The sequence below is a fragment of the Vigna umbellata genome, chromosome 3 (genome assembly GCF_029865625.1).
Source record: "Vigna umbellata cultivar VRB3 chromosome 3, Vumbellata_1.0, whole genome shotgun sequence".
Lineage (NCBI taxonomy): Eukaryota > Viridiplantae > Streptophyta > Magnoliopsida > Fabales > Fabaceae > Vigna > Vigna umbellata.
In genome coordinates, this window is record NC_142167.1 from 6,792,830 (window position 1) to 6,804,745 (window position 11,916).

General features: G+C 30.1%; 2 protein-coding genes across 3 annotated transcripts; one reads left to right on the forward strand and one right to left on the reverse strand.

The window, feature by feature from the left end:
• Positions 1-2,050: 2,050 nt before the first annotated feature.
• On the forward strand, positions 2,051-3,294 carry LOC124846779 (protein BPS1, chloroplastic-like). Its single transcript, XM_047324124.2, has one exon. It carries the CDS (start codon positions 2,134-2,136, stop codon positions 3,061-3,063), a length of 930 nt encoding a protein of 309 aa, XP_047180080.1. The 5' UTR covers positions 2,051-2,133; the 3' UTR covers positions 3,064-3,294.
• A 521-nt stretch (positions 3,295-3,815) lies between these two features.
• AGL15 (AGAMOUS-like 15) lies at positions 3,816-10,564 on the reverse strand. Of its 2 annotated transcripts, none has more exons than XM_088110954.1 (8): positions 10,185-10,564; positions 7,786-7,864; positions 5,999-6,060; positions 5,802-5,901; positions 5,627-5,668; positions 4,875-4,916; positions 4,610-4,776; positions 3,816-4,102 (listed from the first exon to the last, which is right to left on the reverse strand). In XM_088110954.1, exons 1-8 carry the CDS (start codon positions 10,364-10,366, stop codon positions 4,048-4,050), a joined length of 729 nt encoding a protein of 242 aa, XP_087967080.1. In that variant the 5' UTR covers positions 10,367-10,564; the 3' UTR covers positions 3,816-4,047. The 2 variants fall into 2 exon arrangements, with proteins under 2 accessions (XP_087967080.1, XP_047180081.1); XM_047324125.2 differs by having other exon boundaries at positions 5,999-6,063.
• Between the last annotated feature and the right edge of the window lie 1,352 nt (positions 10,565-11,916).

Consider the following 11,916-nt stretch of genomic DNA (forward strand, 5'->3'; position numbering starts at 1 on the left):
CACCCATTTAATACAAATTTCCTATAGCTTTCTTTATTTGGTTCAATGCCTCCCTAAATAACATTTGTCCCTGTTTTCATAAGAACACCATGGTACATGCCTAAAACAATCTCTATATCTAACAAGTTGTACAGAAACTTAAATGTTCACCTAATTTACCCATGGCTTTACCCATGGCATAGGACATCGTAATGTAGATACATGATTACGAAAAAACATGTTGTATAGAAGATGTTAAAAGCATCCTTCAGCAAAAGATCATAACTCTAAGTTTGTGAATTTTGTTATGATTAAGTAAACAAGACTTCCAATACACTCTTCTTGCATTAAAATATATATATATTTTTTGAATTGTATAAATATATATATATATATATATATATATATATATATATTTCAAATTAAAATATTTTTTTAATATAAGATTAGATATTAATAAATAATCTAATAATAATTCAGTAACAAATAAAATAATAAATTTAATAAATAACACATTTCATTATAAATTTTAAATTTAATTTAATTTTATAAAAATGAATTAAACTTAAAATTTATTTCTTTTAATTCTTTTAATACATTAAACATGTAACCGTTTGAGAGTGAATTTTGAATTTGAAGACTAAATAGGTCTACCTTATAAAATAATCTAGGTATGAATTATTGTCCCCATAAATTTCTTCAAGAAAAAGGTATATTATTGAAAAAAAGAAATTCTGTTGCAACTTAAAATATACTGTGTGAAGTTTGGTAGAAAGTCAAAACTCATCCTTCACCACTTTACACTATCTTGCTAAAAAAGAAACACCTACATTGTTGTTTCCTGTTAACCACTTGGAACCTTCCTACATCAACCCTAATCAATTTTTTAAAAGACAGAATTATCCTTAATCACTTTTTAAACATCCCAAAAGATTATTCTAGAACATTTAACATTAGGATAAGATTACTAAAACAAAGGTTAATATACTTTAAATTATTTCAGAAATTTAATTCGGTAATTACGAAAGGTTCGTGGATGTTCTACTCACACGTGCCTTTTTCAGAATATTTGACCTGAAAGAATACATTTTTAGAATGGAAAATTCTTAGTGAAAGGTCAAAGAATGTGAATGACACTTGAAAAACACAATTTGGAGAAGTGGACCCGAAAGCCAACCCAATTGTGTTGTCAAGTTGAAGTGCAACAGCGTGTTTAAAGCTTTTCAAGTTTAGACTTCAACGCAAAACTGAGTTCTACGCAAACCATACATGATAAAAACATTTGACCGCCGCCAAATTCATGTATCCCATGTTTCTTTTGTGTTTTTAATATATGTTTTTCTTGTAGAAACATCTATTATACAAAGCTTACAAGTTGGTTGATAAACTAATTTTTTAAATGAAAAGTACTTAATAAGCTAACTAATAAATTAAATAAAAAAATGTAAAATAATATAAGATGGTATGATTATGTCAATTTTATTATATAAGTGAAATTTGTTATTCTAAATAAAATATGTTATTTTGTATTTTATCTTTAAATTTGTTGAGATAACATGTGTTATATTATGTGATTATAATTTTTCTTAGAATATTAGAATTTTATAATCTATAAGATGAAATATTATAACTGTTTTTTTGTTGACAATTTTTTTTTAACATTTACATAGGTATATTCATCAACGAGTTTTTTAGTTTTCATTATCTAAAAATCTTACCGAAAACAAAATGATTATAATTTTTTCAAAAACTGAATTATCGTATGACTATTCCTTTATAAGTATTTCATTACAATTTTTGTTTTTGTTTTGCAGAGGTATTTTTATTAAAAAATTATAAAATTAATAAAAAAATTATAATTCTATGATTATTTTTATGTATATAAATGTTTATAGTTTTTATAATTTTTTTTTAAATTGATTTTGTTATACTAATTAATTTTTAAATTATATTTTTCTTTTTTTAGTAGTAAGTGAAAGCGTGTTTTTTTATACTAATTAATACTGAATGCGTGTGTGAGTGAACGTGTCCTCGTGATATTTATTATTTAAGCTTACTCACGCAACCAAACTTTCAAACACTTGTTTGAATTTGAGTTGTGAACACCTCTTTTTAAAGCCTTTCTCTGTTCTAACTTCCAAAAACCGAAAAACAATGGTACTTTTGATAGAGAAACTAGCAAAACATTGCTTCTTCAAGCTGGAGAATCACCACCATTCCATCACACACCCTCAGCCAGAGGAGTTACCATCATCTTCTTCACTTCTGGCTTTCAAATCCCATGTGTCTAAATCAATTGACCAATTAGCATTGGATTTGAAGGCCAGATCAGAAACCTTGTCCTTGACATGGTTTGAAAGGTGTTTAGCTCTCTTGCCTTTGATCAACAAGGCTTTTGCAAAGCTTGTTGCAGATATGGACTACCCAATGAGCAAATGGGGGGTTGGTTCAACCGAAGGGTATCTCTGCTACACCTTGAGTTTGTTAGAGCTTTTCAATTCTATTTCTTCTTGTCTTTCTCATCTTGGCCAAGCTAGGATTTCTCTGGCTCATGGGTTGACTCTGGTGGAGAACTCACCTTCTTTGGCTAGAAAGTATCTGAAAGGAATTCAATTCCAACCAGGGGGTTTCAGTACCAACCTTGGTAAAGATCTTGAGGAAGCAAGGGTTTTCTCTGACAAGGAGAGGATTGTTCATGAGGCTGTGAAGGAGATGAGGAGTGTTGGATTCTGGGTATGTGGGGTTTTGTTGTCTTGTTTATATGGTGATGGTAAGTCATACATGGAGCTGAGAAAAGTTGCTGGTGGGTTTGATAGTTCTCTAGTTGCCACACTTGATTTCGAAATTGGTGAACAGTTCATGGAGAAAATTTTCATCTTTGCTGAGATCAAAGAGGTCAACGATGCTGTTACTGACCTTGTTGCTGCTGATGAAGTAAGAAGACACTATGCAGCCAAGGAATTGCAGACCAAGCTGCAAGTGTTGGAGAAGTTATCTGATAGTATAAGCAAGGAGGTGGATAATCTTTTTGCCAATGTAATGACTCAAAGATCTAAATTAATTGACGGCTTTCAACTACAGTAACAGCCACAGAAATCAAGTTTCTGATATCATATAGCATACATTATGTATATAGCAGTAGTTATCATGTATTATGTATATAGCAGTAGTTCTTGATTACTTCTGTAATGTTATATACAGTGGTTATTTGCACACTGAAGGACAACTGTAATACTTTTGAAATAAGAATCATAGAAGATATGGTTGTAAAGATACAATTTATAGTACTATGAATTGTTCTCGGATGTTTCAGAATTATGTAACTTCTTACACTTTTGTGTTCACCATAAAGAGAGCAAAAATATGTCTAGGAAATTAAGAAAATGAAAGTAGTTAATGAAAACTTAACAAAGTAATGACTTTTATTCTCAACAAATCTCTACTATAAAAACGATTGCCTTCTTAAAATAAGCAATGAAATGAAACAAGGATTTAATTTTGTTTTAGTAGTTTAGGTTCATTCTCATCCAATGACAAGAAAAATGATTTGTCTCAGTAAGAGAAAAAAAAAAAAAAAAAAAAAAAAAACTCTTATCATGAACCAAGAAGACTACGGAAATGTAGAATGGCCTTGGATCATTCGACCAACTTGCTGACTGTACATGCTTAAGTCAGAAAGTAAACATTAAGAAAGATTAGTGTGGAAGAGTATATAAACTTAAACATTTAAGACAGTTAAAATAAATAATCGAAGTTGGTGAATGATGAAATAAGTAACTTGGTTATGATTAAGATAGAAAGAAAACATAAAGAAGGATTAATGCGGAACAGTAAAAAAACAAAACAGTGTCTTCAATAGACCTTTCACAATCATTGTTAATTAGGCCACAATTTGATAAAAATGGTCAATCTGCATATTCTAAAAGAGCCAAATTCCAATTTATAACTTGAGGGTCACTTTTAGTCATAACCTTTCTCCCTAATCTATATTGTACATAACTACAACTGCAATAAATGTCTGAAATTCTATTTTCCCTGTTGAAATAAGAAAATCAGAACTCTGAAAAGTTATTTGAAAAGATTTCTTTCTTGGGGCCCTTCCTCTTGAACACCAGCAGGCAACCTAAAGAATGAGACAGTAAAGTCAGAAAATGAACATAAAATAGGAGGAAAATCCTCATAATTAGGTAGTGTTTTGTGAAAATGAACAACAGTAAAGTCAGAATTCTAGTGTTTTAGTGTTCACTAAAAAGTGTGTATAGCTAACAAACTATTAGGTAGGCCTGAAAATGCTATAGGTAAAAAACTGAGAAAGAGGTTAAGAAAAGGATGCAAAAAACTAATGCAAGAAAACTTGTTGAATTCAAAATATATCCCACAAAATCACCCTATGCAGTATTCATGCAAGACACTTGTTTTGTAAATATATGTGATATTGAAAACCAGTATGACAGTACTGAACAACATGTGTGGTTTCAGCCGCTTGAGACTGTCTGCAACCCAAATCATAGTGAAAGTATTTTATCCTTGAAAATCAAGAAAAGTATTGTTTTTAGTTTCACACAAAACATAGGCTGTGAAGATCTACTCAATTTATTTTAAAGGCGTGGTAATTGAAAAAACATAGTACCCCAAATGAAATACTGTGTCTGAACTTCCTTTCTCATTTCCACAGTTATTGGCCAAGTTGAGACATCTGGCACCGGTATTTACAAAAGTGTTCTTTCTTTCAGGACGTTGATACTGAAATGGAACCATTGCTTCTGTTTGTGGAAACAGACAGCGAAGCTCCTCAATCTATAACATGATATAGGAAGAAAGATAAAGCTATTAGTGAGATAAGATGCTGGAAGATCAACATTGTACACAACATAGAGAAAGTGAATAATATTTGCCTGTCTGCGCAAAGTTTCATTCTCCAACATGACCCGCTGTTCCTGGAAAGAATTGACCAAACAAGTTACCGTTACAGAAAAAAAGGAACATTTTTCTCTTGCCCTTACTATGACCAAGTAAATAGTATATTCCCAAGTTCACTATATCCTGAAATTGATACACATTTCAATTTAACCCACAAATTTCTAAGCACTGAAATCAAATACTTCAGCCTTTTAATATGAGGACCATGGTTGTCAACTGTATGTGCACACCAATGTGAAATGTCTAACAGGCTGATCTGGTGCAGTTCATAAATATCAAATATGAAATTCTGTTACTTCGATGTTATTGATGGAGGTCTATCCATGAAGATCAAGAAAACGGAAGGAGGCTCAGAATAGGATTTTTGTATCTTTTTTACAATATTGAAATTAGGCCTAGTTGGGCCTTAGTTCAACTTGTTAATTTTGTTTATAGGGACTTTTGAGTTCTTGTGTGGCCTCTTAAGAATGGGCCGTGGTGGGTTTGAAGTTAACAACTATCCAGCCGAAAGGATTGGTTTATTGTTTACAAATTACTAGATATTCACTACCATGTAAACTGATAGAGTGCATGATTTGATTAAATGCTTTAAGGGTGCATATCACTACATCAGACCTATTAATAAACCATTTTCACATATTCTCAACTATTTTAAACTCCCTTGCCAATTCTCCTAGGTCTGTGAGGTTTATTATAACTTTATAAACCAAACATCTGATTCTGATACCTGAACTCTAGATTGCTCCAGCTGCTCCATAAGTAATTCCTCCTGAAAGGTTAAATATTAAGGGTTAAACATTTCTCTGAGCTGAAAACATTAACTATGTTTTACTGATGACATTCAATGAAAAGGAAAAAACAAAACAAGATACAGAAATGGAAAAGGGATAAAAAAATGTGACCTTTTTTGCCTTTACAGACAATAACCCCTCACTGAGTTGCTGCTCTATATTTTGCAATTCTTTTATTCCCAATCCTGTCAGATCCTTACCCAATAACTGTCTATAGTCACAGGTAAGTTGTACTGCTATCAACACAAAAAAGAGAGGAGAATGCAAAATAACCATAATATAAAAGAAAATCTCAAGAGATTACATACAATTGCTTTGATTCTAACTTTGAAATTTCTTCTCTTAGAATGTCCACCATCTTAGAATCTTCCTTCTAAAGAAAAAAAATATCAGTATAGTAATCTCCATTAAATCTAAAGAGAAATGATGATAAGCAAGCACCAAATGAAAGACATTTTAAAAACAATGCAGTCAAGCAAAATAAGTATTTGCAACAAAGATAACAAAACTACCTAATAGATTATCTATAATGGCACCCGAATGTCAAGACATAAGAGTTGCCCTTGTTTTATGTAATTATGGTGAAAATTTCAGAGAACACCACATCAAGTACGTATCATGCAAAAAAAATGAGAAGACCAAGTGATAGGATTCAAGTCATTGATGGATAAAATGGAGAAGTGTATTGAGTGCTAATAGAAAGGTAACATTCAAACTTAAGGGAAAATGGGGTGGATAAAATGGAGTGGATTGTTTGATCATACAGTACCTGACTCCATGGTTCTTACATTACATCTAATCACTAATTGCAGAGTTCCAGTTGGAGTAATTTCTACAAAATTGCATGCTAGAGCAATACTATACGTTTTGTGATTAGCTTTTTTACAACATACAAAAAATCTTCAAAAAAATCATCAGAAATGTCTACTGAGGGATATAATGCAGCATAAATGATTAGTTTTGGAGAGTAATTGTCCTTGAACAATACTGATATTACAAAACAACACAAGAATGTCAAGATATTATCTAAAAATGTCAAAGAAAAGGATCATTCAATTTCTAAACTAGAACTGTCAATTCCTTGTAGTTCTTTGCATCTCAAATCTTCTAGTCTAAATGTGAAGTACAAACTATGCCAGAATTTGGTGATAGATTCAATTTTATCCACAAAGAGAACTTAAATGCAATTTTTGTGAGACTAATCACATATTTGAAGCACGCTAGTAAAACTCCAAACCTAGTTCATATATTAATATTTTATATTTAAATTTAGATTTCATTAATTGAATACATACAAATAGTATATAATTTGAATATTAGAAAAAAAATATTCATTTAAAGCTGTACCCTAATAATATTTAAGTAGTGCAGAAATAAACATAAGTGTCTTTCTTAAGAACTAGAGTGATTTAAATTTTGTCTGAATCTTAAATAAGGAAATGATGCGCTGCTTAAATCAACAGAAGAACTGTAGCAGGAACCCTAAATGAGTTAGCAGATGATAAAATTAACTGCAGATATGTAGAAAATACTCATAATAGTACTTAAATTACAAGGATAAAATAGAAGAAAGGATAAAATTTGATAATGAAAGAAAACAAATCAGATATGGAAATTTTTCTTTGCTGCCTTCACTCTCTGCTGCCCTCACATTTGTCTCTACTCAATCACATTCTCATTCTCACTCATTTTCCACCTCTTCCTTTCTTAGTGTTGATCTTTATAGAGTTACTTGAGATTTATGAGCAGAAAACCAAAAGTAGAGAAGTTTATTTTATACAAAATAAATTATTATTTTCTAGTTTGCAATTGAATGTTTGTACTATAACCAATATATTGCTTATTTATGATAATAAAAAGCCAAAAATAAAATGCACTATTTCATAACAAAAACAATGAAATTTGTATACCACTTTGTAGCATTAATTAAACAACCCAATTGTGTTACATCAAAAACCCTTTCTTCAAAGGGTCATTTCAGGTTCAAGTCCTTTTAATGGATTTGATCAAAAGTTTTGTGTGGACTACAATAATAGCTTGTAAGATAGTGAAACCTTCATGAAGGTCAGTAGGATACAGAAGTATAAGAGAGTACCTGTGTTTTAATTTCTGCTACAGCAGTAGCATCCGTAGAACCAAGACATTTGTTGTATCTTGAAAGTGTTCGCATCATTCTGCAAGAAGGATTTGTAAGTATTCAAAATAAATATACCCTCCGATGTGTTAATTTCTTAGAGTAGTTATATATATTTTCCTTCTGTAACTAAACATTTGTTTGAAGATATTCTGTTAGGTCTATGTAATCTATTTACTGTACTATTATTCTTGTACTGTGTTTTTGGATTATGGAAGGGATCATGATGAAATCTATCATTATTTGGTTTTCCAAACTTATAAAGACTTTTACAAAAAGAAGAGTGAAATAAAAAAGTTGAAGAAATTACATGAAAGAATTTCTATAGAATAATTTTAATTTTTTCTTCTTCCTGACTAAGTAGTTTGTTCAAATATGTGCAGTAACTTTGGCATAAAACTACATGTGATCATCTCAACTAATAACACTAATAAATAAGTGCTTAAAGCTTACTATTGAATTTAACAAAATTTGATTCAAACATCCAGCTGAGAAGTTGAAGTATGAAATACAATATGTAAGGAGTCTGTGAGAGCTTTCAATGAACTTACTGTTTAGTTTAATAGAATGCAAGAAAAAAAATTGTTCTTCAAACATCCAGCTGAGAAGATAAAGAAAATTATTGATAAAACAACACAATAATATAGCTAGACAAACTCATGATAATAGTGAATACAAATTGAAAAAAGTTTGTAAGTTGCTTAGAGTGATGACTGAGATGTCAAAATCCCCCAAAACGAGAATAAACTCTAATAAGAACAGTAAAGATAAGTTTATGGGAGCAGCACTGCTTTTTTCTGTATCTTACCCTTTATTAAGGATTTATGAATCCAGGGAAAAGCTCTCACAGACTCCTTCAATATTATGTCATGCTTCAAAACTTTTGCAAAGCAAAATATTTATTTGATAAGTCACAACCAAAACAAAAGACAACATAATTTCAAACAGGACATAACTGCCTCTGTTCTTTTCTAAGTAGGATCTTAGGTCCATGTACCCTTTATGGCATGGTATGTTTAGTTCTTCCTTCCTATGTATTTAAAATTCTCACTTATGATTTGATTCTTTCAGCTCCAACCTCACACAAACATGACAGTCTTATCAGTGCAGTTTGTATTTCCCCAGGGGAAAACATTAATGACAGTTGTATTATACAGACAATAATACAAAGACAGATAACTGATACACCAAAGCAAATCATTTACTTTACTTTTCCTCTTTCCATTTATCCATAGGCTATCTTATTAACTGTATAAATCTTTTATAATCTGCCTTTAACATTAGCTTTTCAACAACATAAATATTCAAAATAAAATCACTCATTTTCTCTCTTTCATAATATTTTTCAATATCGAATCAAGCCTTTCATAGAAAGATATCTTGCATGACAGAACAGTAGTTCTAGAATTGAATTTTGAAAGCTTGTATAAACAGTAAATTTTAGTATTTTTAATTAAATTAGCTTCACAAACATGTTAAAATTGAGCCACACACAAAGCAATTTTAAAAATTTTAGCTTATTATTTTTATAAAACAAAATCATAAAACTGAGAACAATAACAGTCAAACCCATAATGGAGCTGCCCAGAACTGTTCCCTGACCCTGAATTATTTTATTTCACAAGAGCTGTGCTGAACAGTGGATAGAAGTTCAAACACCAATGAAGTTCAAACAACAGACATTTTTAGCAGCAATAGAATCACACAAACCGAGAATTTTTCAACCTTTTACAAATAATTCACTTCAAAACCATCATACACTCACAAAAAATGTTTTAAACACACAAGTCTAAAGGCTCTAAATTTTAGTCCTCAACTGCAAAATTTACCAATCACACCAAATTCAAAACCAACAGAACCAAAATCATCTTCATACACAACCACACTTAAATTTATCAGACACACCAAACTTAAAACTAATCGAATCAAAATCACTTTCATACATTATACACCATATTTAAAAGTACTTATCACACCAAGTTTAAAACAATTGAAATCAAAATCATCTGCATACACACCAAATTTAAAACCAATTGAATCAGAATAATCTTCATACATTACACACCATCAAGGAAAGAAAGCAAATTAATTTTCTTTTCTTTTTTCTTTAAATCTGAAATCCATTTACAAACAACACCACTAATGTTAACAGAAGTCCCTGTCCCTGCAACAACATCATGATCAAATCACCTACAATTTTTGAAAGTCACGATTTTCACAACCAGGAGTTGTTCCTCATTACAAAAGATTAATTCTTTAGAGTAGATACAAAGAGATAGAAGAAAAAAAGTGAGAGGGTAGAAGGGTATAGTGAAAAGTAAGAGGACATGCAAGGGGGTGTTGAAGAGAAGGAGACGCACCCTGAACTGGAAAACTCAAAGAGCTTGCCAGTGTTGGAAAAAACTATGACGGCAACCTCGGAGTCACAGAGAATGGAGAGTTCTTGAGCCTTTTTGAACAAGCCTGTTCTGCGCTTGGAGAAGGTGACTTGCCTGCTGCTGGCATTGTCGATTCTTTTGATCTCGATCTTCCCTCGACCCATTGGACATGCCCAACTCAAACTCGAGCAGAGATTAGAAAGACAGAGTTTGAGGTTGAAAAGAAAAAGACCCTGTTGAGTTGGTCGAAGAGAGGAGAAGAGAAGAAGAAAAGGTGGCTTCGTGAAGACACTGAAAAGCGTTTTACCTCAAACGACTGAACAGAGAGGTTGGCCTCGCTGGAAACGGCAACTTTGCATGGCTCCGTGTTGTTCTCTGTGCATTTAGAGACTGTTTCTGTTTCCTTTTTGCCCTGTTTTGGATTTTCCTCTGCCCTGTTGTGGGTCCCATTTCTATTTTTTTTTTTCTTTTTCTTAACATTTCACTTACTCTTGATTAATCTTTTCATTAATTATAATTAATTAATGAGTTTGTTAGTTGCTTTTATTACTTATATAATTTACTTATTTTGAACTAGACTGTTTTTTACTTATTTTAACAAACAAATCTTATATAATATTCAAACCAATTATTACTTTAAAATACTTGTTTTTTTTTAAATATTTATTTGGAGTTTAACCTAAACCAGACATTATATTATTGTAAAGTAGCCAAAATAATTATATTTCACAAACATGTAAAAGAGTTTGCCTCCATTCCTGTTCAAACAATTCAACTACATCCCACAGAAGAAAAGTTTAAATATTTAAAATCAAACTAATTAATTTTTTTTTAAAATAATTATTTCCTATTAATTTTAGGCCTTAATTTTTTTTTTATATTTTAGCTATCTAAAATTTTAAAAATGTTATTTTACTTTCTAAAGAATGAAGAAAATTTTATTTTTTTCATGAAATATTTTTTTTAATTTAATTTTTCCATGAAACTAAAATTATAAAAAAATAAAATTTATTTTAAGAGTTTAAAAAAATCGGAAAAAATATATACTAGCTAGTAATTTAGGATAAAAACTTGGCCTTTGTTACAGAACATATAAGTAGTTAACCAATACCAATAATAATAGACACCAAAGAATTTTCAACCATTTAAGGAATGAAAATCAACTAAATTTTGTTGTCAGAAAACTAAATATGGAGTGAGTAAAAATATGTTTAAGTTTAGTTTAAGATACTTTAGTAAAAAATTGTTAATGAAAAATATAATTAGAAGAATATACTAACAAGTAGTTTGTTTTAAGGAAAGAACACTGAAATAGAAAAAAAAAAAAAACAATAAAGTTGTGGCCCACAAGAACAGGTTTAACAAGAATGTCTTTACTAAATCAAAACAAATTGTTATAGTAACTGAAAATAACATTGTTAAGCTTTCCTCAACTATAGTTTATTATTATTATTATTATTTGAATTTGGTTAAATGTTTATCTATGTGTTACTATGATAATATTAAAAATAGAATGAAATAAAATAATAAATATTATTAAAAATATCTTTTTACCAAGTTGAAGGTAAATTTTTATATTATTTATTTAAAATATTTATCTCACTTTACTTAATTGTTTACTAGTTTTATTCAATGTGATAATATAATAATAATAATATAGTAGTAAAAGTTTTATTTCTTACCAATTTCAACAAATAAAAAATACATAAAATTT

Bases quoted from the DNA above. Each gene is read 5' to 3' on its own strand.
- LOC124846779 (XM_047324124.2), top strand. From the start codon at position 2,134: ATGGTACTTTTGATAGAGAAACTAGCAAAACATTGCTTCTTCAAGCTG.
- AGL15 (XM_047324125.2), bottom strand. From the start codon at position 10,366: ATGGGTCGAGGGAAGATCGAGATCAAAAGAATCGACAATGCCAGCAGC. The intron at 7,865-10,184 runs GTGCGTCTCCTT...TCCTTCTTGCAG, and splicing joins TTTGAGTTTTCCAGTTCAGG to AATGATGCGAACACTTTCAA. The intron at 5,669-5,801 runs GTCACATTTTTT...TTAACCTTTCAG, and splicing joins TGTCTGTAAAGGCAAAAAAG to GAGGAATTACTTATGGAGCA.